The sequence below is a fragment of the Podospora anserina genome, chromosome 7 (genome assembly GCF_000226545.1).
Source record: "Podospora anserina S mat+ genomic DNA chromosome 7, supercontig 3".
NCBI classification, from domain to species: Eukaryota; Fungi; Ascomycota; class Sordariomycetes; order Sordariales; family Podosporaceae; genus Podospora; species Podospora anserina.
In genome coordinates, this window is record NW_001914848.1 from 485,254 (window position 1) to 507,490 (window position 22,237).

Below are 22,237 nucleotides of genomic sequence, written 5' to 3' on the forward strand. Positions count from 1 at the left end.
AGCAGCCACACACCAACACCATCCTGCAAATTAGCGGTGTATGACATTGACATCTATCTGCACTGGCTTATCTTTTGTGTGTATGATAAAAGTAAGATGATACAACCATGGTGTGCAGATGCCAAGAAGCAATGGCACTTCGCCTCCGATCGTCCTCCTCCCCAAGGGTTCAGTGACGCAGCTTGGTTTGCAGCTTCCTGCAACTCTCTTGCAGCTCCCCACCACCCACATGTGTAACGGCGGCCACTGACATCATCGCTGCCACCCTTGGACCAACGAAGGAGCCTCGCCGACCCCCCACCCTGCCATGGAGAAAAAGCCCGAGGACCATCTGGCAACATTGTGAAACCTCAACTCTAAAATCCGCAGCGATTCGAATACCCTCAAACTCTTGCAACGGCCCCCAGTGCAATCAGAAACTGCCCACCATAGTACAAGACCCAAACAGCATGATGCATCCAGCCCTGGTGTGCAGATGTCGCCGGAACCAAGAACCTGCCCGCCGCCAGAATCGAGTCTGAGCTTGCAAACATGACCGCTCCGGTGACAATCTCTTTGCTCTCCAACGTGAGCGCCATCAAAACCATGACAAGAATTGTCAACGAGTACACGGCAACTGGCGCTCGCAGGTCTTTGCCGACCTTGGGCATCAGCTGCACAATCATAACGGGAACCAACATACCCAAAGCCCCCGCAGTTCCAAGACGCCATGTATCGCCGTTTTGCAGCACTTGGAGTTTGGAAACGATATCCCCCGCACCTGGACCGGCGTGGAGAAAGTGAATGATGTACAAGATGTGCGCAACCAGGAAGCTCGACAGACCGAACAGAAAAGATGTATCATCGTTCCATGCCAGAAAAGCGTCACCTGTTGAGCCCAGGGCCAAAGCACCCACCAACAGAGCTGGTCCACCGCGAAGGTAGGTGAAGATCGATAGGAGGGCTGTCGAAGCTGTCTTGATGACCATGCGCGAAAAGCTCGGCGCTGCGCGGACCATGGCCTGGTAGATAACTGCCGAGCCAATGGAGGCAGCGAGAACAGCCGAGTCTACCGTGTAAGAATTGGTGGCCATGGTTGAGTTTGGGGTTTTTGAAGATGAGAAATAAAGTGAAGTGTGGTTTGGTTGTTCTCGCGAGCTTCGTCCTTTCAGTTCTGACGGTGGACACCGAGGTCCCGGCCACACTTGGCATTCCATGTGACTGACGTCTTGGCAACACCCTTGATAGTCTTAGCAGAATTGAGCTCGATAGGTACTACGCTTGTTCTAGCAATCGGACGTTTGAAATGAGCAAACTTCTCATACACGCTCATAAATGCAAGAAACCCCAAGAAACGGGATGAAAAGCCCTGTTTGTATGTGGAAATGTGACAGCACGAGCCATCATGTACCCTCTTCGAACAGAGCTGTGCTACTTTTTAACGTATATTATAAGCGAGTCGTACATATAAGCGAGTCGTACAGTCTCCACCACCCTACAACAACTATCCTCAATTATACCGCAACAACATTAGGAAGCAACTACAATTACATCAGAAACAGCTAAATCAGATGATTCCCCAGCCTCCTGGCAAGTGCGCGCGTTATGGCCAGGCTTGCCGCACACACCACAGCACCGAACCGTCGTACGAGCCCCCCCTGCATTACCGCCATCCGGCTATATTTCTTCTACTACCTCCCCACCCACGGCCTTCTGGTCTAGTAGATCCTGTGCATCTTGCACAGTAAGTGATCCTCCGAGCTATACACGTGTTTTTTTAGTTCTCCGGCGCTTACTTAGTGCCTCATTGGCTTTACGGAGCGAAGAGACCTTTACCTATAAGAGGGCTATTTAGTATATTATAATTATTATACTTTTAATAAATTAATTTATAGTACTTAATATTAAAGTCGGAAAATTATTTTAATAATTAATAATATAAATTTTAATAAGCGTTAAGTATAAATTAGTTTTTCGGGGGTTTTATAATATTTAAAATACTTAAAGGAATACCGTACCCGGCTTTAAAGATAGGGATATTAACGTACGAAATATTATATTTAATTTAAAAAATATTCTTTCTAAATTATATAGTATAAAACTAATATTTATAAAATTATTTTATATATTTTTTTTTATTATAAAAATAAAAATTTTATAAAAAATATAAAAAAATTTAAATTTATTTATATAATTAATATATATATATATTAAACCCTCGATTTAGCGGCCGTATATATATTTTAGTAATTTAAAATAATTAATATTAAATAATTAAAGGAGGTAAGAGAAATATAAAAATATATAAAATATAATAATATTATTTTATTAATAATAATATTTAAATTTAATTAAATAATAATTTTTATAATTATTAAGGATTAATAACCGGTATTTATTTTTTATATAAAACGTTATATAATAATTAAAATATTTAATTTAATTTAAACTTATTAAATTAATAATTTAATTATTATTAATAATTATAATATATTAAATAAATAATAAATTATATTTAATATATTAATTAATATAATAATATTATATAATTAAAATAATAAAGGGCGAAATAATTTAATCGAAAATATTAATTTTTTAGATTACTATTATTTATTTACGGTTATTAAATTAAATTAATTTTATTTTATTAAAATTATCCGAGATTATAATTATTATATTTATAAAAATAATATTTATTATAAATTTAATTTTATTAAAATTATAAATATTATTATTTATAATATTATATTTAACCTTAGTATTTTATATAAATATAAATTATTCGGTAATAACCTTTAAATTCTCGTATTTAGCTTTTTAATAATTATATTTACGCGTAAAACGCGTACGGAACTATAATTAATATTTAACGAAATTATATATTTAAAGTTTATTAATAGGGGGCGTATCGCGTATATATAATAGTTAATTAATTATATTTTTTATACTACGTAACCTTAATAAAAAAACTTACGTAAATAGTTTAATAATATAATAAATAATAACTTCCTCTTCGGATTAAATAAGTTTCTTCGATTTAAGTGTAGTATCGCGTTGTGTAGGCCGGCCGGCGCGTCGGTTAGAGAGAGTTATAGGTGGTACGTTATAAAGCTTAGCTATAGCTCGGAGACTTAATTTTTCGTCTTTTTAGAGAGTCTTAAGGGCTAAGAGTATCCTGGCTTCCTTTGAAGTAGGAGGTATATTGGGTTATGGAAAAAATTAATGTTAGGTGTAAGGAGGATGCGTCGTGGTGGAGACTGTACGACTCGCTTATAATATACGTTATAGCAAACTCAAAACACCCTTTTCTAGTGATGTTGAATAAATATAAAAATGTTTACGATGGCAATTTGTTAGCAGCTACTCCAAGCAGTCTTTTCTTGCAAAAGCAGACCCGTGGGTTTGAGGTAGAGAGTCCACTCTAGCACATCTGCATCCTCAAATGAGATGAACCAGCGCTGAAGGAAACTGGATGGGGCTAGACTTGACCCTGTATCTTCAGACTGTGCTCTCTCTTGACATAGCTCACAAGGAGGGGTTGAAATCCGCTATCTATATGACCCGTGGAATCTGTGGTTGCCAGAACCAAACCATAGTATGGACAAGCTTTGTGACGGCAGCTTTATGTAAGGGGGAAGCTAAGCAATATAATTGCGCCTCTGGACTCTATTGAATGTAATCTAGAACTACTTTGACCCAGGATTGTGAATTTTAAAACTACGCGTAGATAGTACATCAAACCTTACTGAGTTGGTGAAACACTCAACAGCAACAACCTCTCCCATCACATAGTGTAGCTTTACCAAGAACTTATTCCTGTATCCAAACAATTACCTGTCTAAGTATCACAGTTACATAGGTACAGAAAAAAACCCTGTCAGCCAAATTGTGGACAGAAGGGTACCTTAGAGACTGACACAAGCTGGTAACGTCTTGAAGAAGAAGCACGCTCCTCGCCAATCTACAGACTGTTTTAAGACCTGTTGGTTAGTTTTCAAGGGCTATTAGTTGTTTAAGAGGTCGAGTATTATCTGCAAATGTCCTTATTTCCAGTACGATTCCCTATTGTTTTGTTGGGGACGCTCAGGTCACTCAACGAGGCACTCTAAAGACGTAAGGTAGAAAAGCCCGAAGGCTCGCTACCGCATAATCTTGCACCCCATGGCGTAAATATATTGTATGTAACTGGCCTTGACCCATTGGTACTTGTTGGGGAGGTACTCAGTGAATCATGCAGACAATGTCGACTGATCCTAAGAGGCAACGTTGCGGTGACCACGCCCTGTGAAAAAGTAAGCATCTGCCGGCAATACGCTATCACCCCAAATTCTATAGATAGCGCAGTGCCTCGGATCAGGTGTCCTCAGGTGATGCTTCAAAGAGACCGCTATGAAGCATGTCGCGTATTCGTCGCGATACCGCATCTTCTTCAACTGGACTTTGTCTGGCAGCTATCAAACGGTTTGTGCAATTCCCAAACGTGCTGCCTTTTTACATGACACCTGCGATGGCTTGTGCCGTACTGAGAAAAAGCAAACATAAATTTTGCTCACCGAGCCGCCCACCCTTATATTGATTTGTTGACTTCGTGTACCACGTCAAGTGGTCAACTCCACGATCCTTCCAGTTCCAAAGTCCCTCCCAACCACCTCCGTACTCGCAACCGTAACCTCGTCATGAAAACGAGAAAATCCCATGACTCTTCCTTAAAACGTGGCGCTCGTGAGAATGGTTGAACACGACCCCGGTTGATAAGGACCCTGAATACGAGAAGACAAGTCTTGGCTCGACGGATTGGGATAGCGAACCTGCATCGCTCGGCACGCCACTGCACACCCAACCCACGCTATTAGGGTATATGCAACCGACCCGATACCTTGCAGTCCGACCTTGAACGATGGAGGGGGCACGCGTGCCGGATAGATATAAGTTGAGGATTGTGCCCGCCTTTGACTGCCGATGTTCTACTACCATCACCCTTTCGGTATTCTATACGTCCAGACAGTCGTCTCAAATCAGTCACTCGTTCAACTTTCACTGAGCAGAAATCATGAAGCACTTTCTCATGTTTGCTGCCATAGGCGTGACAGGGTTGTAGGTGTCTCATTAGTTCCCATGTTTTAGTCATGCTGACGATTCCCTCCTCTAGATCCCAGGCTCTCTCCCCGCCCCTGATCACCGCTTCTATCCCTCTCCCATCCGACATCACCTACTCCCACACACAGACTGGATGTCCAACTGTTACTCAGACACGGGAACTTTGCGCCAGCTGCCCTATTCCAGCTTGTCTTGTGCTTGGAACCATTACGCAGTCCTGCAATTGCCCTACCCCTATCCCTACAGTCTATCTTGACTACCCATGCTCGGAAAGTTGCAGCGGAATCTGGTGCGCGACCAGCTGGGCTATTGTGCAGGAGTCAGGTTGCACATCTACGGACTCAACACCTCCGTCTTCCACTGCCACCCTCACCAGCAAGACCAAGCCGTGGCACAACGGCACCTACACTGGTCACAGCACCAAAACCAAGACGACGACCATCACTGAAACCGAAACAGATGAGTGCGAGCCAACACTCACCAAGACCACCACAGTGACCATCAGCTCCGAGCCGCCCGTGCTACCGACTTTAGAGACCTCGACGAATCTCCCTGATGTCGAAACCTCCATCACAATCGCACCTAATGTCACATTTACCTCGAGAGGCCCAGGAGGTGGCGGGGCAGTGAGCTCCACGAGCGTTGTCGAGGCGGCTGCTGGAAAGATGCGCATACTTGGATTGTGGTGAGAGGGTCATGTCTAGACGAGATGAAATGAATGTGTTTAGTGTACGGAGTGGGGCGTTGTCGTGGGTGGTGTTTTGTTGTGTATTGGGGAGCTCTTGTTTCTTGGGTAGGCGTCCAGTGTAGTGAATGAGGTCGACGTTGTTGATGCTAGACTTTTTCGTCAGTCTGCCATATCTAGGTGATTTTGCTATTCCCATGTGTTGACATTGATGCAGTGTGGGTCGGGGGAGTATCCCGGTTAACGTCTCAGACCTGCAGAAGACCTGGAACTCCTACCCCTGAACAGGATTTGCATCAATACACACTCTAGCTCCAGCTCATCCAGTGTACATATCTCAGAATATTCTTCAAATCCACACGCTCCGCGCTCTCCACCGTTAACCTGGCACACGTCATCTAACTGGACTCTGCTCCGTCCAGCCTGTGCCGATAACCCGCATGCGGCTTGGCGTCAGCTACCCCGCTGCCTTTGACTTGAAGTGCTGCGTTCCGTAGGTATAAAATGGCGCGACCATATTGCCTTTGCGAAGTGATCGAATGAGCCATTTCACGAAAACCATTAAGTCAATATCCAACCCAGAAACCATGTCTGAACCCACCGAACCGTCTGCTCCCACACGCCGTCTTACTGCCAAGCTTGGCAGGCTCAACCCCTTCAAGTCGTCCAAGCGATCCAAAGAGGATGAGGACGAGGAAGACATCGGCGAGGATATCGATGACACCACTGTTGCAGGAGGCGGCCACTCTGCGTTTGACCACACCCGCCATGATCTGATGGTGTCGGATGCCATTAAGTCCTTTCTTGCTCGACAAGGTGTTTTGCCTTCAAAGGATGACCCCGAGGGGCTAGCAACGTTGCTCGACCAGCCTATGGTCATACCGCCTGCGTCGGTGTTTGACAGATCTCACCCCCTCACCGAGTACTTTATCAGCTCCTCGCACAACACCTACCTGAGGGCCCATCAACTGTACGGCAAATCTGATGCTGATGCCTACAGGACTATCCTGACGGCTGGGGCACGCTGCGTCGAGATAGACGCGTGGGATAATCCCGATGACCCGTCTGAGCCAAAGGTAACTCATGGCTATACTTTGGTTTCGAATGTTCCTTTTCGGGAGGTTTGCGAGGTCATTAGGAACTTTGTTGACTACAAGACGTCTGCTGGCGCAGAAGCAGCACCTATTCTCCTGTCTCTCGAGAATCACTGCAATTCAAATGGGCAGCTTCGGCTTGTTCAGATCATGAAGGAAGTCTTTGGTGACAGACTCTTGAGTAAAGCAGTCCGAGAAAAGGGACACGAAGAACAGTCCGAGTCGGACCCAGAATCCCACGTGCGCCTTGAGGAGTTGGGCAACAAGATCGCCGTCATTGTCGAGTATCACCTCCCCGGAGAGATCGACACATCCGATTCTTCCTCTGATTCCTCTTCTGACGAGGAGGAAGAGGCAAAAAAGGAAAGAGAGGAATACAAAGCCCGCAAAAGGGAGACCGAAGCTGCCATAATCATCCCCGAGCTGGAAGAGCTAGGCGTCTATGCCCAGTCGGTGAAGCCAGGCGATGATTCATGGTATGCCGGCGAGTGCGTCCTCAGGAACAGGCCGCATCACCACTTGATCAACATATCGGAAGCGGGCTTGGCTCGGCATGCCACCGACGATGTCAACACAGCAGCAATACAGCGGCACAACAGCAAACACCTTATGAGGGTTTTCCCCAAAGGCACCAGAATCTCGTCACGCAATCTATCACCCGTCCCATTTTGGGCACTTGGAGCTCAAATCCTAGCGCTAAACTGGCAGCGTTTCGACGCCAGCATGCAGCTCAACGACGCGCTCTTTGCGGGAACGACGGGTTATGTCCTCAAACCCGCGCATCTTCAGCACTCGGGTGGTGGAAGATTGGTCAAAACGAGGAAACGACTGAGGCTCCACGTGGCCGGAGCTAGTGACGTTCCTGTTCCCAAAGGAAGGGATTCGGTACTCAAGCCGTACGTGACGGTTTCATTGGTGCAGAAGGATGGCACATCGTTGAAGCAGTCAAAGAGAAAGCAGAAGACGTCAGGTTACAAGAAGCATGGGCTGAGATCTGCCCTGGCTGCTCTTCACTCGAGCGAGGACAGTCCAGCTGAGACGGATCCGATCTGGGATGAAACTCTGGAATGGGAGTTTGAAGACGACGAGCTGGTGTTTCTGCGCATCTTTATCAAGAGTGACGATTCTTTTGCAAGCAATCCCATCTTGGCAGTTACCGCAGTACGAGTTTTGTATGTGGTTCAGCGGGAGTGGGGATTCCTCAGGATGCTGGACCTAAAAGGGCACGAGACAGGTTGCACCTTGCTGGTTCGCTTTGAGATAGAAGACTTGTAGGAACAGTTGTCCGTTGACAGCAGAGAGCTTTGGGCTCGGTTGTTAAAGTCGGGTTGGGTAGGAGTTCAGGGGTTCAGGGGTTCAGGGGTTCGGGTGGTGTTACTAGTTAGATGGGGTGGATTCTTTGTTGTAAACAACTCTTGTTACGGCGAGGCATGTAGAAGGGGTTGGATGTTTTCTGCAAAGCTTTCTGCTATTGTTTGATGTAGAACACCTGTCTGCAAGGCGGTGATCGTTTTACAGGCTCGACAACATTTAGATGCCCACACCAATGTTGGAGCTCAGCTAATTCAAGGAGTGATCAAGGATCTTCGGCAAGGGGAACAGGCGCAAGAACAATTCTCTTGCCCTTTCCATCAAACTTGTCGGCTTCTCCCACATAGTAATCCTTCCATCCGGCCTTTGGCAAATCGATTGTCTCGTCCTCTGTCAAAAACTTCATAAAAACCCCATGTGTAACCACCACGATGCTCGTTTTCAAGTCCCCCCTTTCTTCGGCGGCCTTCTTGTCTTCCTCCTTCTGCGCCTGCTGAATGTTCTGGGCAACATTCCACAAAATCTTCCTGACCTTCTCCGCCCTTTTGCTTACGCTCTCATCGTCCGCCGCATAATCGCCCTTCTTTTCCAGCCAGTCGTCACCATCGAGTCCCGAAGCGTTTCCAGCCAAACTGGACCAGACAACATCGGGAAATGAAGGGAATCTCTCTTTGAGCACCGAGATGGGAGAGCCAGTGTCGCAGGGCAAGTCGCTTCGCTCTTGGAGGTAGGGGTCCAGTATCAGGTTGTTGCCGCCGAGGAGAATCGAGCCAAAGGCGTCGAGTGTCGTCTCGATTGCTCTTGTCAGAGGGGAGGTAATGACAACAGCAACAGAGGACAAGTCGGGGAAGGATGCCTCCAAGACGGCAGCCTGCTCATGGCCAACTTGGGTTAACCCGGGGTCGCGAATGTTGAAGTCTTTGGTGACATTGTGAACCGACTCGGCATGCCGGACAAGAAAGATTTGGGGCTTGGCTGGGGACATTTTGGTGCCCCTGACTCCTGGCTATTTATTTCTATTCTTGCAGCCTTGCTGGAGTTGGAAATGGACCAAGGGTTATCTATATATTCCCAATTTTCTGCTCGTTGTCCCTCTGCAAACAGCTTGTTGAACTTTTGAAATGTTCAAAGGGGAGGACATTGCGGGGAATGCGGGGGAGTTCACTTGTGGCTTTATACTGCTGATGCTGCCCCCCACAGTGTTGCGTCTTTTGCGCATCAGTTGCACCATCGTGGGATGCTATCATTGGGCAGCTTCGAAGCTTGCCAGAAACGAGCTTGAATAACCTAAAAACCATTCACAGACTGAAACGTCCTGTTGGCACTCAACTTGCTGCTCTGGGGAAAGGGAAGCACCCAACTGAGCTGCAGCGTCAAGATTACCAAGTCCATTGCGATTTCAGCATCTACAGTTTCCAGCATCAGTGGTTTAGTGGTAAAATCCATCGTTGCCATCGATGGGCCCCGTGTTCGATTCACGGCTGATGCATCACGACTTCTTTTTTCTTTCTAGATAGCCCAGTCTTGCTGGGATTGCCCTGGAATAGCTTGCTTCCAATCCTCTTGCATAGAATCTTGTACAGCCGAAGAGGTTTGTGCTGTTTCCTGGTAGCTCATTCAGCGTCTTATCGGTAGACTGTGAGGTTTCAAGATATCTCAGAAAGATATCTTGGACAGACAAACTGAAAACCTCGTCTTGGCTGCTAGAACCGCGTTGAACGTCAATGCTTTATGGCATGGGGCAGGTCCACAGTGACGCGATACTGACAATTCTAATGCGAGATGCCGTCACTCTGATTCAGTCCTGGGGAGTCCACTTTGCAGATATATCACCGTGTTTCTTCTCCTCCCCTGCGGAGTGTGTGGATAATCACCTCAAGAAAGCACCAAGATGCCAATCAAATCCTCCACAAGCTTCTCCCCAGGCGACACGGTTCGTTACAAGCCGGTGGGCGGTCCAGACAGCAACACGTCCGAGTCGGTGGGAAAGATCAAGGATGTCTTGACTGAGCCCGGTAAACAGGCTGGTCGGAACGTCAACGCCAGCGCTGAGATGCCCAGATACGAGGTTCGTTTGTATTTCATATCTCTCCAAACACACTGTTGACAAGGTGACAGATTGAGAACCTCAATACGGGAAAGACATCTACCATCTACGAGCGGAACATCTTGGGTATCGAGAAGTGATCAGATGGATTGATATCGAGAGTAGAAGTCAAAATGGAAATACAAAGTCCCAGTCATATCACAACTTTCTGATCTGAGCATTACCAACCTCCTCAAGAAGAGCCTCAACCCTTTCTTTTCCCTCGAGCATGGCCCAGTGTCCAACGTCGAGCTTCTCAACCCTCAAATCTTTTGCCAGCCCACGAAGATCTTGGATGTGCATATCAGTGATCACTGCGTAGTCCTTAAGGGTGGCGATGAAGAGAGTAGGAATATTGATCGTTTTCTCCTCCGCTGGCAAGTCCTGATCCTCTTTGGCTGGTCCACAAAACACAGCAGCCTTGTACCAATTGAAAGGACCAGTGTATCCTCCTGCCCTCAAGATTCTGTTGTGCATCTCCAGTTCGGCGGGCGAAATCCAGTGGGCAACAGGAATCTCGATGTCGGACTCTAGGAACTTGGTAAAGCCTCCCGGTTCCCCAAAGTATTCAATCCACACTTTGGGGTCCTGGGCATAGAAAAGCGAATCGACGCGCCTGTCATTCTTCTCAACCAGGGTTGCGCCATCAGGGGATATAAAGACCTTGACGTAGCCAGAAGTGCTGTATCCTAGAATCTCTTTGGACATTTGTATCACGGAGTCTGTTCACATTGCGTCTTGTCAGCAGGGTTTGAATCCAAGTTTGACCTCGAGGAGACATACCAGGATCAAACGGCGAGTCCAAAAACATGAAGCCAGTTGCTATGAACACCAGTTGACTGAAGAGCTCTTTGTGGTGCACGTAAAGGTGTGAAAGAAGTCCGGCACCAAAGTCATGCCCGACTCCAATGACCTTTGGGGTGTCGAGAACCTTGGTCACAAGTTCATGGACTTGGGGAACAAGACACTTCATCTGATATGGCTCGTAGGATTCCGGTTTGTCCGTGTCGCCATAGCCGAGAAGGTCCGGTACCAAAATACCAAAGCCAGCCTTGGGTAATAGCTCGACTTGGTGATGCCAAATATAACTGGAGCTTGGTGCGCCATGGAGCAGGAGAAATGTGGGTTTGCTGCCAGTAGCAGGGACGTGAATGTAACCATAGGTTGTACCGTCACTCAGAATTGCCTTTCTGGCGAGCTTGGGGAAGGCAGTCGATGCCATTGTGAAAGTAAGACGAGGAAGTTACCTACTGTTGAACTGCGCAGCGGATTATGGAGAGTTATACGGACGTAAGGGACAGGGGTTTGGTTGGATGACCCACCTCTCGCCCTTTCATCAACATGAACATGACATGCATGATAGGCACGTGAGGCTCAGCCGCTTCACCGACCATCTTTCTTGTTTGTTATCCAAATTCTGCTTCCCACCACATCTCCAGAGTGCCGTCTAATCCCGTACTTTCTGTACTCGAATTCCTCCAGGCTTCCGAGCTTCTCACCCCACCCATCATTGGTCTTCCCTGGTGAGGCTGTCTGGTCCAAACCGTCTAGTTTGACCAGACCTGTCGTTCCTGCCAGTACCTCACTTTCTCTTGCCGCCCAGTGCTGGTACAGCTCTGGATGTGGTACCCACACAACCATCATCCCGGCTCTGCGTGCAGCCTCCACCCCTGGCACGCTGTCCTCGAATACCAAACACTCCTCCCGTCTAATCTCATCTTCGCTGGGATCCAACTGCTCGTTGATCACTTGCAGCGCTGTCAGAAAAATGTCTGGAGCCGGCTTTCCTCTCTTGCCCTTCATCCGGCTATGATCAGATAAAATCCTGTGCTTCTCTGATATCAATCGTATCATCTCATTAATGTCAGGTCGGGATGTCTTGAGCTTGAGGTTGGAGGTGACACTACTTGAAGCCAGTGCGATTCTGACTTTTCTCCCGTCCGCTTCTGTCATTGCCTGGGAGAGCTGTTCCAGAAGCTGTTTGGCACCCGGGAGGACTTCACACATCGGAAACATCTTGTTCTGCTCAATCTGCTGTTCTGCCTTGTACTGCTCACGGGATATGGGAAGCTGGGCCCACTGATGAAACGCTTCTCCGTTGCTAGATCCAGGCACGCCCATCAGTTGTGCTTTGAGAGACCAGGGGATCGGGGGGCGGGAATAGCGTGCGAGAACAGTGTTGGCGCAGAGGCTGTAGATATCTTCGGTGTTTAGGAGGAGACCGTCAAGGTCAAAAATGCATGCCCGAACGTGCGGGAAGGTTCTGATTGATGAGATTAGCTATTGCGATTTCAAGACACAGCCAAGTTGACACACCTGTTGTGAGACACCATGGCTCTTGACCTTGGGGATTGTAGAGGAGAGCAAATCTTATTTTCACCCCGCACAAGGTTTTTGCAAGCGCCGAAGCCGGATTGGCTGATGGTGGGCCAAGTTTTGAGGCGCACATCTCCACCACAAAGAGTGCGACATTTCGGAGGCTTTGGAGTTTGTTTTCTTCAATTGGTCCTGAAAAGTCAAAGCTTATAATGAAAGTACTGCATCGAGCGGGTTTGATGCTCAGGCTGGGTCGTTCTGACAGCATTGCTGCCGACGAGCGGCTGCTGCCAATTAATCCCTCGCTGCAGCTGATGGTGAAGGCTTTATTGACCCAAACAAAGCTCAAAGCTCAACAACCCAACCACATGATTGACAATAGCAATGTTCAACATGCCGCCTCTGAGTAATGCGATTGTCTTTCACCTGGCTTTGTCCCACTTTGAGATAAAAGTGTGATTTCCTGCAGAAGAAAGTCCTGCACCGTTGACATCAGGTAGACCGCATCGATTGCGTGACGAATCTTGACACACAACTTTTGTACCACCGGCGCTCCCTCCCTTTCTCCTTTCCCACCTGCAATTTGCATCTTATCTGATCCTTGTCCATCTCACGATATCGGTACCTCCAGGATGGGGACCCGTCAGACTAAGTGGGCCTTACACTAACGTAGTCTGAGTCTTGTTTCCTCTTCGCCCCACCGACTCCACTATGAGACCCTATTTTTTCAACGACATGTCAACATTGGTACTGGTGTTCTGTAAGTGATTGGGGACACATGGAGGCCCGGAGAGCGGAAAAGTATGTGGGCGAGAGTATGGTGATTTGTTTCTGCATGGTATCTTGCCGGGACGATTGAAGGAATGGTGGGGTAACTGTTGGGTGCTCTGAAGGCCAGGTGTTGGATGGGCGATGAGGGAGACGGCAGATCCAAGGCAAGTCGAAGGTCGAATGAAGAGAACCAAACACGGTTTATATTCTACTAAACACAGCGCAGCCATTGTTGTACAATGTCCCGTCTAGTTACCTTCTCCTCGTGGCATGACACACGACCAGGGTCCATGATGTACATATCCTCCACCACCAGTTTTGGACACTCAGAAATACCGACTTGAGCGCCCCAGACGACATGTCTAGTAGGCGAAGAGAAGCAAAAAGGCAACCATCAGGGCGAAGAGCCCAGTGGCTTCGGCGAAGGCGAAACCCAAAATGGCGTACGAGAAGAGCTGGGCTGTGAGGGGGACAGCCACTGGTCAGCACAATCAATTGGGCAGACATGAAAGGCAGAGCATGCTTACACCTGAGAGCCGGGTTGCGGGCGGTGCCGTTGATGAGGGCGGCAAAGACTGTGCCAATGCCGACACCAGCACCAGACAAACCAATGGTGGCGAGACCGGCACCTTGCATCTTGCCAGCAGCGAGGATGGCGGCCGTGGCAGTCTCGGCGACAACACCGCGAGACTGGGTGGCAGAGCGCATCATGACAGGGGCGAAGGCATTACGGCCCTGGCTGAGGAGGAGACCGTGACGGCCGGCAATGGACGTCGAGCGGAGGATGGAGCTCGGGAGACGAGAAGCTGGAGGACGAGGGAAAGAAGCTCTCGTTAGCAACACGTCACCAAGGAGGAGGTGCGAGAATTAATGGCCGGTCCAACATACTCTGGGCCATCGCAGGCTTCGCACCCATGCGGGCAACGGCACCAGCCAGCTTGCTAGAGGCGTTCATTTTGACGAGACGGAGAAATAAAGGAGGGCGGTGCAGCTGGCAATTGATGGTGCCAATGGATGGATGCGTGTCAGAAGCTGGAAGGGAAGAGGAAGAAGAGGCACACGTTGGGAATGGAAGCGGAAGAAATTGGGGGAACCAGAAGAGAGGGAGACGAAAGGGAGGGCGGGAGAATGGCACGAATGGGAAGGGGTGACGGGGGAAGGGCGGGGTATGGCCAATCATCTGTCGAGAGCGTCCAGGTTTGTGAGACGTGAGATCTCTCGCTCCTTCAAATTCGACGTGAACGGACGCAGATGGCAGGCGCAGCTGTCCTGCAGCTGGTTGTTTCTGGCCTGGCACTTCCATCGGCGGTTGCCAGCCAAGAAACCGATCGGATATCATGCGTTTCCTTGCTCTTCTGCATCCTGCTGCCCTCCATGGTGGTCAGTTGAGACAGCGCCCATGAGGTTCCTGTGGCCGGATCCAATCTGAAAATGCATCTTGGAGACGATTGCAACAGCCTTTATGCATTGATCCCATTGTGAAAGCCCGTTGACGCTACCGTTCATGCGTCTCCCCGTCCTGTTTGCCCAACATTGTCCTGGGGGTTCACCGTCTTGCTGGGTTAGGGTTATATGACAGGCTTCCCCAGATCCCCGCTTCAGCCACATTCCAGAACGGGCCACACCCGCAGGCTCCACCGTGACCTTACAATTTCCCCAGCTTTGGCTAGTCTGCATTTGGATAGCTCTCATTGAACAACTCACACATGGACAAACATTTCACCGTCACCGAACCAACATTTCTGGCTGCTTGGATTAACAGAATATTTTCTCGGTACACTCCTCTCCTAACAATATTTAGCTATTTACATCGTCCGATCTTTGCGAGATTCTACCAGCGAGACTGTCCTCGAATTCGGTGGCCGTGTCCATGTTCCGGAGCCGGCTCAGCGGGAGCAACAGGAGCGGCAACCGTAAAGTCGGTGCAACTCTGATATGTCTGTCCAGCACCAAACCAATGCCACTGGAGGACCTATTTCATGATTAGTCTTTTGCCGCCCCCTTGAATAAGAAATTGAACTTACACAAACACCTGCAGCCGCACACTGCGCACCAAGCTCCGGGATCTTGACGCTGAACTTGGTCTGGTCCGCTGGTGGCTTGCTGCTGGCCGCATACCCACTCGCCCAACTCACCAGCGGGGAGCCCAACACTTTGTTGGTCGTGGTGTCGACAATGGAGACATTGGCGTAGCCAGAGTGGGGAATCCTGATGTACACCTCATACTCGACAGAGTCGCCGGGTTTGTACGACTGGACATTGGCGGCGTTGTCGGCGAACTGGTATCCCTTGCAGAGGAACAGATTGCACTTGTTGCGGTCGGGCAATGGGTTGGATCTCAAGAAAGCCTCGGGATAAGACGTCTCATCTTGCTTGTAAAAGTTGACCATGGCACGGCCGCACGCCTCGGTTGTGGCATCACCTGGCTTGCGAGAAGCTGGCTTCAGGACAACACCGTGGGCGGAGACCAGGGAGGCCAGGCCAAGAGCAGAGGAGACGGTGGAGAAATGCATGTTTTGTGTTTGTGATGGTATGTTTTCGACTGGTGACCAGTTGGAAATGTGAGGATGGCGCCTGCTTTTATAGCACCAGGACGGTATCCATGATCTTCGATGGAGAGACTGTTGTTCATCTCCACCGCGGTCATCTAAACAAAAGCGGTAGACGGAAACCATCACGTTGCGAGGTGCTATATGCCGGACCCCTTGCTTTTGCCTAATGCCACGCGCTTTGACTCCATTGTCCAATCAAGGCCGAGGGCTCATATGAATCCCCAATTTGGAGAACACTCAAAGTTGTTTATTTGCCCCTCGGCAGACAAGATCCGAATTTGACGAACCGTCTAGCGGGATCACTGTTGCAGGGCGGAGGAAAACACTGGGGAATTTGTCTGAGGATACAAGGAGTATTTGTCATCAAGGATGGAGGAGACAGTCGTACCTTTATGTTGAGTCGGTGGAGAGGAACCTCGGTAGAAACAATTTCCATGTTGTGGTGGAACATATCTGTGGGGTGGAGGTCTTTTGTTTTTTCCTTCCATGAAGTACAAGAGTCACCGTGCCGTGTTGGTCCAATAAGGGAGAAGCTGAGCACCGTTCAATATAATTCATTTCTTTTGAATTTCTCATCGTAGCTAGTGCATATAGGGCACTTTCTCGTTTTCTTTGCTGCCTCGTTCCTTTGTGACATAATTCCGCCCTCGACTACAAGTCCGTTTCCTGCACTTATGCCTCGGAGGCCAACTGAGCTACCGCAGCACGAAAGTTGCTAATCTTGCCCAGAGCGAGGTTGTGCGAGAACTTTCCACGCGTGTTGTGGATTCCAAAGCGGCTGGCTGGGTCAGATGGGCTTGACGGACCCTGGTTGGACTGGGCATAAGCAATGCTGGCAGCCGTGCTGGAGGGGTTGAGTCTGGATGTCCCCAGGTTCGAGACGCCCTTGGCAAGGAAGTTGACAGTCCAGTGGGTGCTATTGGCAACGGTGCCGCCGAGAACCGTATAAGTGGCGCCAGTCCATGGCTGTGGGTAGGTTCTTGCTCTGTTCTCGTGTCAGCCTGCTGCTTGATATGTTTGTGACAAGAAGAATCATACGTAGCACGGCGGGAAGAAACGACAACCGTCGCAGCATTGGCCCATGCAACAGTCAAGGGGTTGTTGACCATGGTGCCACCCCACGCGATACCAGCCCACCCAACAGATTTGGGTGCTTGAAGCTGGACCAGAACATCAAAGTCGGCCGTGGCAGTGGCATTCTCGGGAATGGCAGTGCGGAACGCAATTCTCTCTGGTGAAATCCACTCGGAATAGCAAATGGTGGATACAGGATCGCAGTATTTGACGCTCGCTTGACGGGGAGCAATCTCGTGCGCTGGGGCAGCCTGGACACTGCTGCCCAGAGCCAACACGGTTGCTGCCAGTTGTAAAAGACCCATTTTGCACGCTGATAATGGCGATGTTTGCGAGAGGAGTTGAAGGAACGATGGCAAGGGAGGGGGGAAGGGAGGGAGATATGGACACGGTCCAGTGTTCATGACTCGAGATATATACTTTACATTCCTGCCGTGGCGTCGCTGATTGGGAATGCCGTCAACGGTCCAGACTCTTGCTGGCTTTACCCGCGGCGATCTTATTCGGCTTCAGGTCCGGCTGTTCATCATTGTCTTATGAGTGTGGGGTTTCTTTCACCGGGGATGTAACCGTTTCTCACCACAACGATGCAGATGTTTCGGTAGGCGGGGGCGGCTGAAAACAATACATGGCCGTCGTCTGCAGAGATTGCCGGGTTGGTAATTGCAGTTCTCCGAGTGGTTGGCTTAGCAAAAGTTTAAATATGCTTCTGGGGTCCTTGTATCGGCCGGCAGGTGATGCTCCAGCATGCAGGGGTTAAGATAATTCAGGCTGGGATACCATTCACAGCAGTGTGCAGCATCGACTCTTGCCAAAAACTGTCAGGTCTCTCATGAATTAACTCCTCCTCGTCGAAAGCTTACATACCTACTGAAATGTGAGTTGCGAGGGCCGAGGTGGCTGCAAGGGGAAGGTGCGAGGGAGTGACAACTGAGCTGCAAGTGGCAATCAAGAACTCCAGGCTCATATATCTGTTGTATGCCAGAAGCTTAATCGCTATTTGGTTGTCATGGCATCCGGGTATAGGCTAAAGTCCCCGGGTCCATCATCCGAACGTGGATACATGTTGCCTTGTTAAGCGATGTGCTCGGAGTGGACGGGAGATCCGATGGCATAAACATGAGACAAAATCACTCAGTGGTATTGTGACTCTCGATTCGCCGAATGGTATGCTGACAGAGAGCAGAGATAGGATATATATCGTTATGCCCGTCATTTATCTATCATCATTAACCAACCCCCATCGATAACACACATCTTTCGTTCCACAGACATCTCAAACTAAACTAACTGCTCACAGCCAAGCGAAGATACCTGGAGCCCTGACCCTCCCAGCAGCCCCTGGGACGACCGAGGTGCTGATCGACGTGGTGGTTGTAGCATTTCCCGAGGAAATGGGAACGGGTGGATTGATAGTGGCGCACGTTGAAGGAGTGACGATGTTGTACGATGTCGTGCAGTGGAGTCCTTTGCAGTTGTCTTCACAAGGGAAGTTGGCAGTGACGGTCGGGATGCTCTTGGGACAGTCACAAGACTGAGTGAGGGTAGAGACCATGGTGCAGGCGAGGATTGGGCAAGTTGCGCAAAGCTCGCCGGTCACAGTGACAGTTGGACAGCCTGTCGTGGGATTCGGCGTGACAGGCTCTGGGGGTACTGAGTATACAGTGGTAACGCCAGTCCCTGCGCTGTTGGTGGTGGTAGCATCGTCTTGGGCCGACGCACTATTGGGAATGTGTAAGCGTCCAATGGCAAGTAGTGGTATTTGACGGAGTGTGCTTACATGCGGGCAAATACGAGATTAGCAGTAATGGCAAGATATCTCATGGTGGTGATCTGATACCGTCAACTTTGGAGGTTTGTCTTTGGAGAGTGCGAGATCAATAACAACGGAGAGAGACATCGGTATTTTTATCTTGACGTGGCCGAAGGACTAAGGTAAGCACAAGTACCATACAATGGAGCAAAGCTCGTATTGCTGCTTGATTTGACAAGTATTTGTTTCAGACTCGACTAACATTTCCTTACAGGTCAAAAGTGTCTTGGCGTGACGTGTAGCACGGGCTGAGTCAATAGCACAACGTATCGCACAAGGACCCAGAGAGATGGAGAAATCTTGTTGTGTTGTTGAATGTATTAACGTCGAATATAACATGTCGTACGTAGGTCACTCACTGGCTAAAAAAGTGAAACAAAAGACAATAAGATAATGATGTGAAATCCAGAGAAAAGGTATATAAAATACTAGGCTTAAAAATAACTAAAGTATATAAAAAAGAAGAACCTATAATACTGGAAGGAATTATATAATATATGGAGTAATGTATATTATTTTAAAGAGGCTAACTTCGTATATAAAGTCTCTAAAGGTCTTTTAAAGTCTATTTAAAAACAATTAAATTAACTATACAAATAAAAAGCTATTAAACAGATAAAATATATAAAGTCTTTTAGTTTTGCTAGAAATATTATAAATTAATAACAACAATTAATATACTAAAGTTTATTTTGCTTTATCTCTTGAAACGAAGTAAAAATACTTATAACGTACATTATAAGCGAGTGCACCATATAAGCGAGTGCACCACTTTCCACCACCCTACGAATACTATCCTCAATTACACTACATCAACACAAGGAATTAACTATAATTATATTAGAAACAGCTGAATCTGAGGCATCTGCAGCTTCCTGGCAAGTGCGCGTATTATAGCCAGGCTTGCCGCACACACTACAGCACTGAACCTTCGTACGAGCCCCCCTTACATTACTACTATCCGGCTGCGTTTCTTACACTCCCTCCTTATCCACGGCCTTCTAATCTAATAGATCCTGTGCCTTTTGTATAGTAAGTGACCCTCTAAGCTTTACACGTGTTTTTTTAGCTCTCCGGCGCTTACTTAGTACCTTATTAGCTTTACGGAGCGAAGAGACCTCTACACGAAGGAGAGCCACCTAGTATATTATAGCCGTTATACCTTTAGTAAGCTAGTCTACTATAGCCAGTATTAAAGTCGGGGAGTTATTTTAATAATTAGTAATACGAATTTTAATAAACGTTAATTATAAATTAACTTCTTAAAGGTTATATAGTATCTAGGAAACTTAAAGTTATATAGTACCGGGCTATAAGTTTAGAGGTATTAGCGTATAAAGCTTTATATTTAGTTTAGAAAGTACTTTCTTTAGATCGTATAATATAAGATTAACGCTTACAAAGCCACTTTATATATTCTTCTTTATTATAAAAACGAAGAAAGTTTTACGGAAAGTATAAAGGAACTCGAGCTTACTTATATAATTAATATATATACGTATTAAGTCTTCTATTTAACGATCGTATACTTATTTTAGCGGCCTAAAATAATTAATATTAAATAATTAAAGGAAGTAGGAGAAGTATAGAAATATATAGAACGTAATAATATTATTTTATTAATAATAATATTTAAATTCGGTCGAGTAATAGTTTTCGTAATTATCGAGGATTAATAACCGGTATTTATTTTTTATATAGAACGCTATATAATAATTAAAATATTTAATTTAATTTAAGTTTATTAAATTAATAATTTATTTATTATCGGTAATTATAATATATTAAATAAATAATAAATTATATTCGGTATATTAATTAGTAAGGTAATACTATACGATTAAAATAATAAAAAAAAGGATAGTTTAATTAAAGATATTAATTCCCTAAATTACTATTATTTATTCGCGGTTATTAAGTTAAACCAATTTTACTTTACTAAAGCCGTCCGAAATCGTAATTACTATAGCTACAAAAATAATATCTACTATAAACCTAGTCTCGTCGAAATTATAAATATCGTTACTGATAATCCTATACTTAAACTTAATATTCCGTATAAGCGTCAATTACTCGGTAATCACCTGTAAATTCTCGTACTGAGTCCTTTAGTAATTATATCTATACGTAAAACGCGTATAGAACTATAACTAGCGTTTAACGAAATCATATACCTAAAGTTTATTAATGAGGGGCGCGTCGCGTATACGTAGTAGTTAATTAATTATATCTTCTATCCTATCTAATTCTAATAAAAAAGCTCGCGTATATAGCTCAATAATATATTAAATAATAGTATCCTCTTCGGATTAAATAAGCTTTTTCGATTTAGGTATAGTATCGCGTCGTGTAGGCCGGTTAGCGCGTCGTTGTAAGAGAGTCGTATAGTGGACGTTGTAGATCTTTCTTGCGGCTCGGAAGCTGAGATTTTTATTTTTTTTAAGAGCTTCGAGGGCTAAGATCACCCTAGCTTCCTTTAAAGTAGAAGGTATATTAGGTTATGTAGAAAAAGTTGATGTTAGGTGGAAGGATAGTGCGTCGCTTAAAAAGTGATGCACTCGCTTATATGGTGCACTCGCTTATAATGTACGTTATCCTTAGTATAACTTTAGTTACTACACTTTCAAATACTTTTATATCCTAATTTTAACTATCTTTTAATAATAATATATAAAGATAACTTTTTTTCCCGTAGGGATCTAGAAACTAAAAAGCAAGATACCTTTCTATAAAGTAAAGCTTTTAAAAGTTAAAATATATCGATATTAAATAGGTGCTGTTAAGGCCATAATAAAGGCTTTATTTAATAGATCCTTGTTACGGTTCTGGAAAACAGTAGGGCCACGAGGGACTAATCAAGACTAGACCGCGCGATCGAGCGTAGCTTACGGTTTAGGTAGGCAAACGGACTAATAAGATAGGGACTGGAGACCGCGGCGGAGCTCACGGTCCACGGTCCAGTATCGGCTAATTAGGAGTGGACCGAGGATGTAACGAATCCCTATCAGTTATTCTCCGATAGATTGTAGTATAATCCGTTAAGAAACGCACCAAAAAAAACGCCCCACGTTAGAAATAGGGGGTAGGATCCGTTAAAAATTTAGTTATATAATTTAATAAGATTTTTCTAACTAAAATAAAAAATAAAAGTATTATTAAAATTGCTTAAACGTACTATTTAAAATAATATAAGGTATATTATTATACGAGCGGTATAGAATTATAAATAGTAAATGTGAAGTTAAGTATAAGTATATTAGTAATGTACGTAAATAGTAAAGTAAATAATATTTATTAAGAATTTAGTTATACGATCCGATAAAGTTTTTTTTACCGAACCGAAATAGGAAAATATTTTTAGAACTCTCTAAACGAGCTGCACTAAATGGTATAGGATATATTATTATACGAGCGGTATAGATTAGTAAATAATAAATATAAAGTTAGGTATAAGTATAT

At 46.2% G+C, this 22,237-nt stretch overlaps 10 protein-coding genes across 10 annotated transcripts, besides 1 other annotated feature; 3 read left to right on the forward strand and 7 right to left on the reverse strand.

Moving 5' to 3' along the window:
* Positions 1–383: 383 nt before the first annotated feature.
* Positions 384–1,196, reverse strand: PODANS_7_90 (uncharacterized protein; the record flags this gene model as incomplete). Its single annotated transcript, XM_001905520.1, has 1 exon — positions 384–1,196. The coding sequence occupies one exon, from the start codon at positions 1,194–1,196 to the stop codon at positions 384–386; it is 813 nt and encodes a 270-aa protein (XP_001905555.1).
* A 3,833-nt stretch (positions 1,197–5,029) lies between these two features.
* Positions 5,030–5,765, forward strand: PODANS_7_80 (uncharacterized protein; the record flags this gene model as incomplete). The annotated part of the gene is made up of 2 exons (XM_001905521.1): positions 5,030–5,073; positions 5,129–5,765. 2 exons carry the CDS (start codon positions 5,030–5,032, stop codon positions 5,763–5,765), a joined length of 681 nt encoding a protein of 226 aa, XP_001905556.1.
* Positions 5,766–6,300: 535 nt separating this feature from the next.
* PODANS_7_70 (uncharacterized protein) lies at positions 6,301–8,130 on the forward strand (the record flags this gene model as incomplete). Its single annotated transcript, XM_001905522.1, has 1 exon — positions 6,301–8,130. One exon carries the CDS (start codon positions 6,301–6,303, stop codon positions 8,128–8,130), a length of 1,830 nt encoding a protein of 609 aa, XP_001905557.1.
* On the reverse strand, positions 7,866–9,151 carry PODANS_7_60 (uncharacterized protein; the record flags this gene model as incomplete). Its single annotated transcript, XM_001905523.1, has 5 exons — positions 7,866–8,036; positions 8,083–8,159; positions 8,234–8,252; positions 8,345–8,374; positions 8,468–9,151. 5 exons carry the CDS (start codon positions 9,149–9,151, stop codon positions 7,866–7,868), a joined length of 981 nt encoding a protein of 326 aa, XP_001905558.1.
* A 433-nt stretch (positions 9,152–9,584) lies between these two features.
* Positions 9,585–9,655, forward strand: a tRNA (tRNA-Gly).
* A 402-nt stretch (positions 9,656–10,057) lies between these two features.
* Positions 10,058–10,353, forward strand: PODANS_7_50 (uncharacterized protein; the record flags this gene model as incomplete). The annotated part of the gene is made up of 2 exons (XM_001905524.1): positions 10,058–10,234; positions 10,285–10,353. 2 exons carry the CDS (start codon positions 10,058–10,060, stop codon positions 10,351–10,353), a joined length of 246 nt encoding a protein of 81 aa, XP_001905559.1.
* Positions 10,354–10,411: 58 nt separating this feature from the next.
* Positions 10,412–11,474, reverse strand: PODANS_7_40 (uncharacterized protein; the record flags this gene model as incomplete). The annotated part of the gene is made up of 2 exons (XM_001905525.1): positions 10,412–10,974; positions 11,036–11,474. 2 exons carry the CDS (start codon positions 11,472–11,474, stop codon positions 10,412–10,414), a joined length of 1,002 nt encoding a protein of 333 aa, XP_001905560.1.
* Positions 11,475–11,635: 161 nt separating this feature from the next.
* PODANS_7_30 (uncharacterized protein) lies at positions 11,636–12,532 on the reverse strand (the record flags this gene model as incomplete). Its single annotated transcript, XM_001905526.1, has 1 exon — positions 11,636–12,532. A coding segment is annotated over one exon (897 nt), but the record flags the coding sequence as incomplete, so codon positions are not given.
* A 1,169-nt stretch (positions 12,533–13,701) lies between these two features.
* On the reverse strand, positions 13,702–14,294 carry PODANS_7_20 (uncharacterized protein; the record flags this gene model as incomplete). Its single annotated transcript, XM_001905527.1, has 3 exons — positions 13,702–13,799; positions 13,867–14,145; positions 14,228–14,294. 3 exons carry the CDS (start codon positions 14,292–14,294, stop codon positions 13,702–13,704), a joined length of 444 nt encoding a protein of 147 aa, XP_001905562.1.
* An 876-nt stretch (positions 14,295–15,170) lies between these two features.
* On the reverse strand, positions 15,171–15,852 carry PODANS_7_15 (uncharacterized protein; the record flags this gene model as incomplete). Its single annotated transcript, XM_001905528.1, has 2 exons — positions 15,171–15,311; positions 15,364–15,852. 2 exons carry the CDS (start codon positions 15,850–15,852, stop codon positions 15,171–15,173), a joined length of 630 nt encoding a protein of 209 aa, XP_001905563.1.
* Positions 15,853–16,563: 711 nt separating this feature from the next.
* On the reverse strand, positions 16,564–17,270 carry PODANS_7_10 (uncharacterized protein; the record flags this gene model as incomplete). The annotated part of the gene is made up of 2 exons (XM_001905529.1): positions 16,564–16,876; positions 16,930–17,270. 2 exons carry the CDS (start codon positions 17,268–17,270, stop codon positions 16,564–16,566), a joined length of 654 nt encoding a protein of 217 aa, XP_001905564.1.
* Between the last annotated feature and the right edge of the window lie 4,967 nt (positions 17,271–22,237).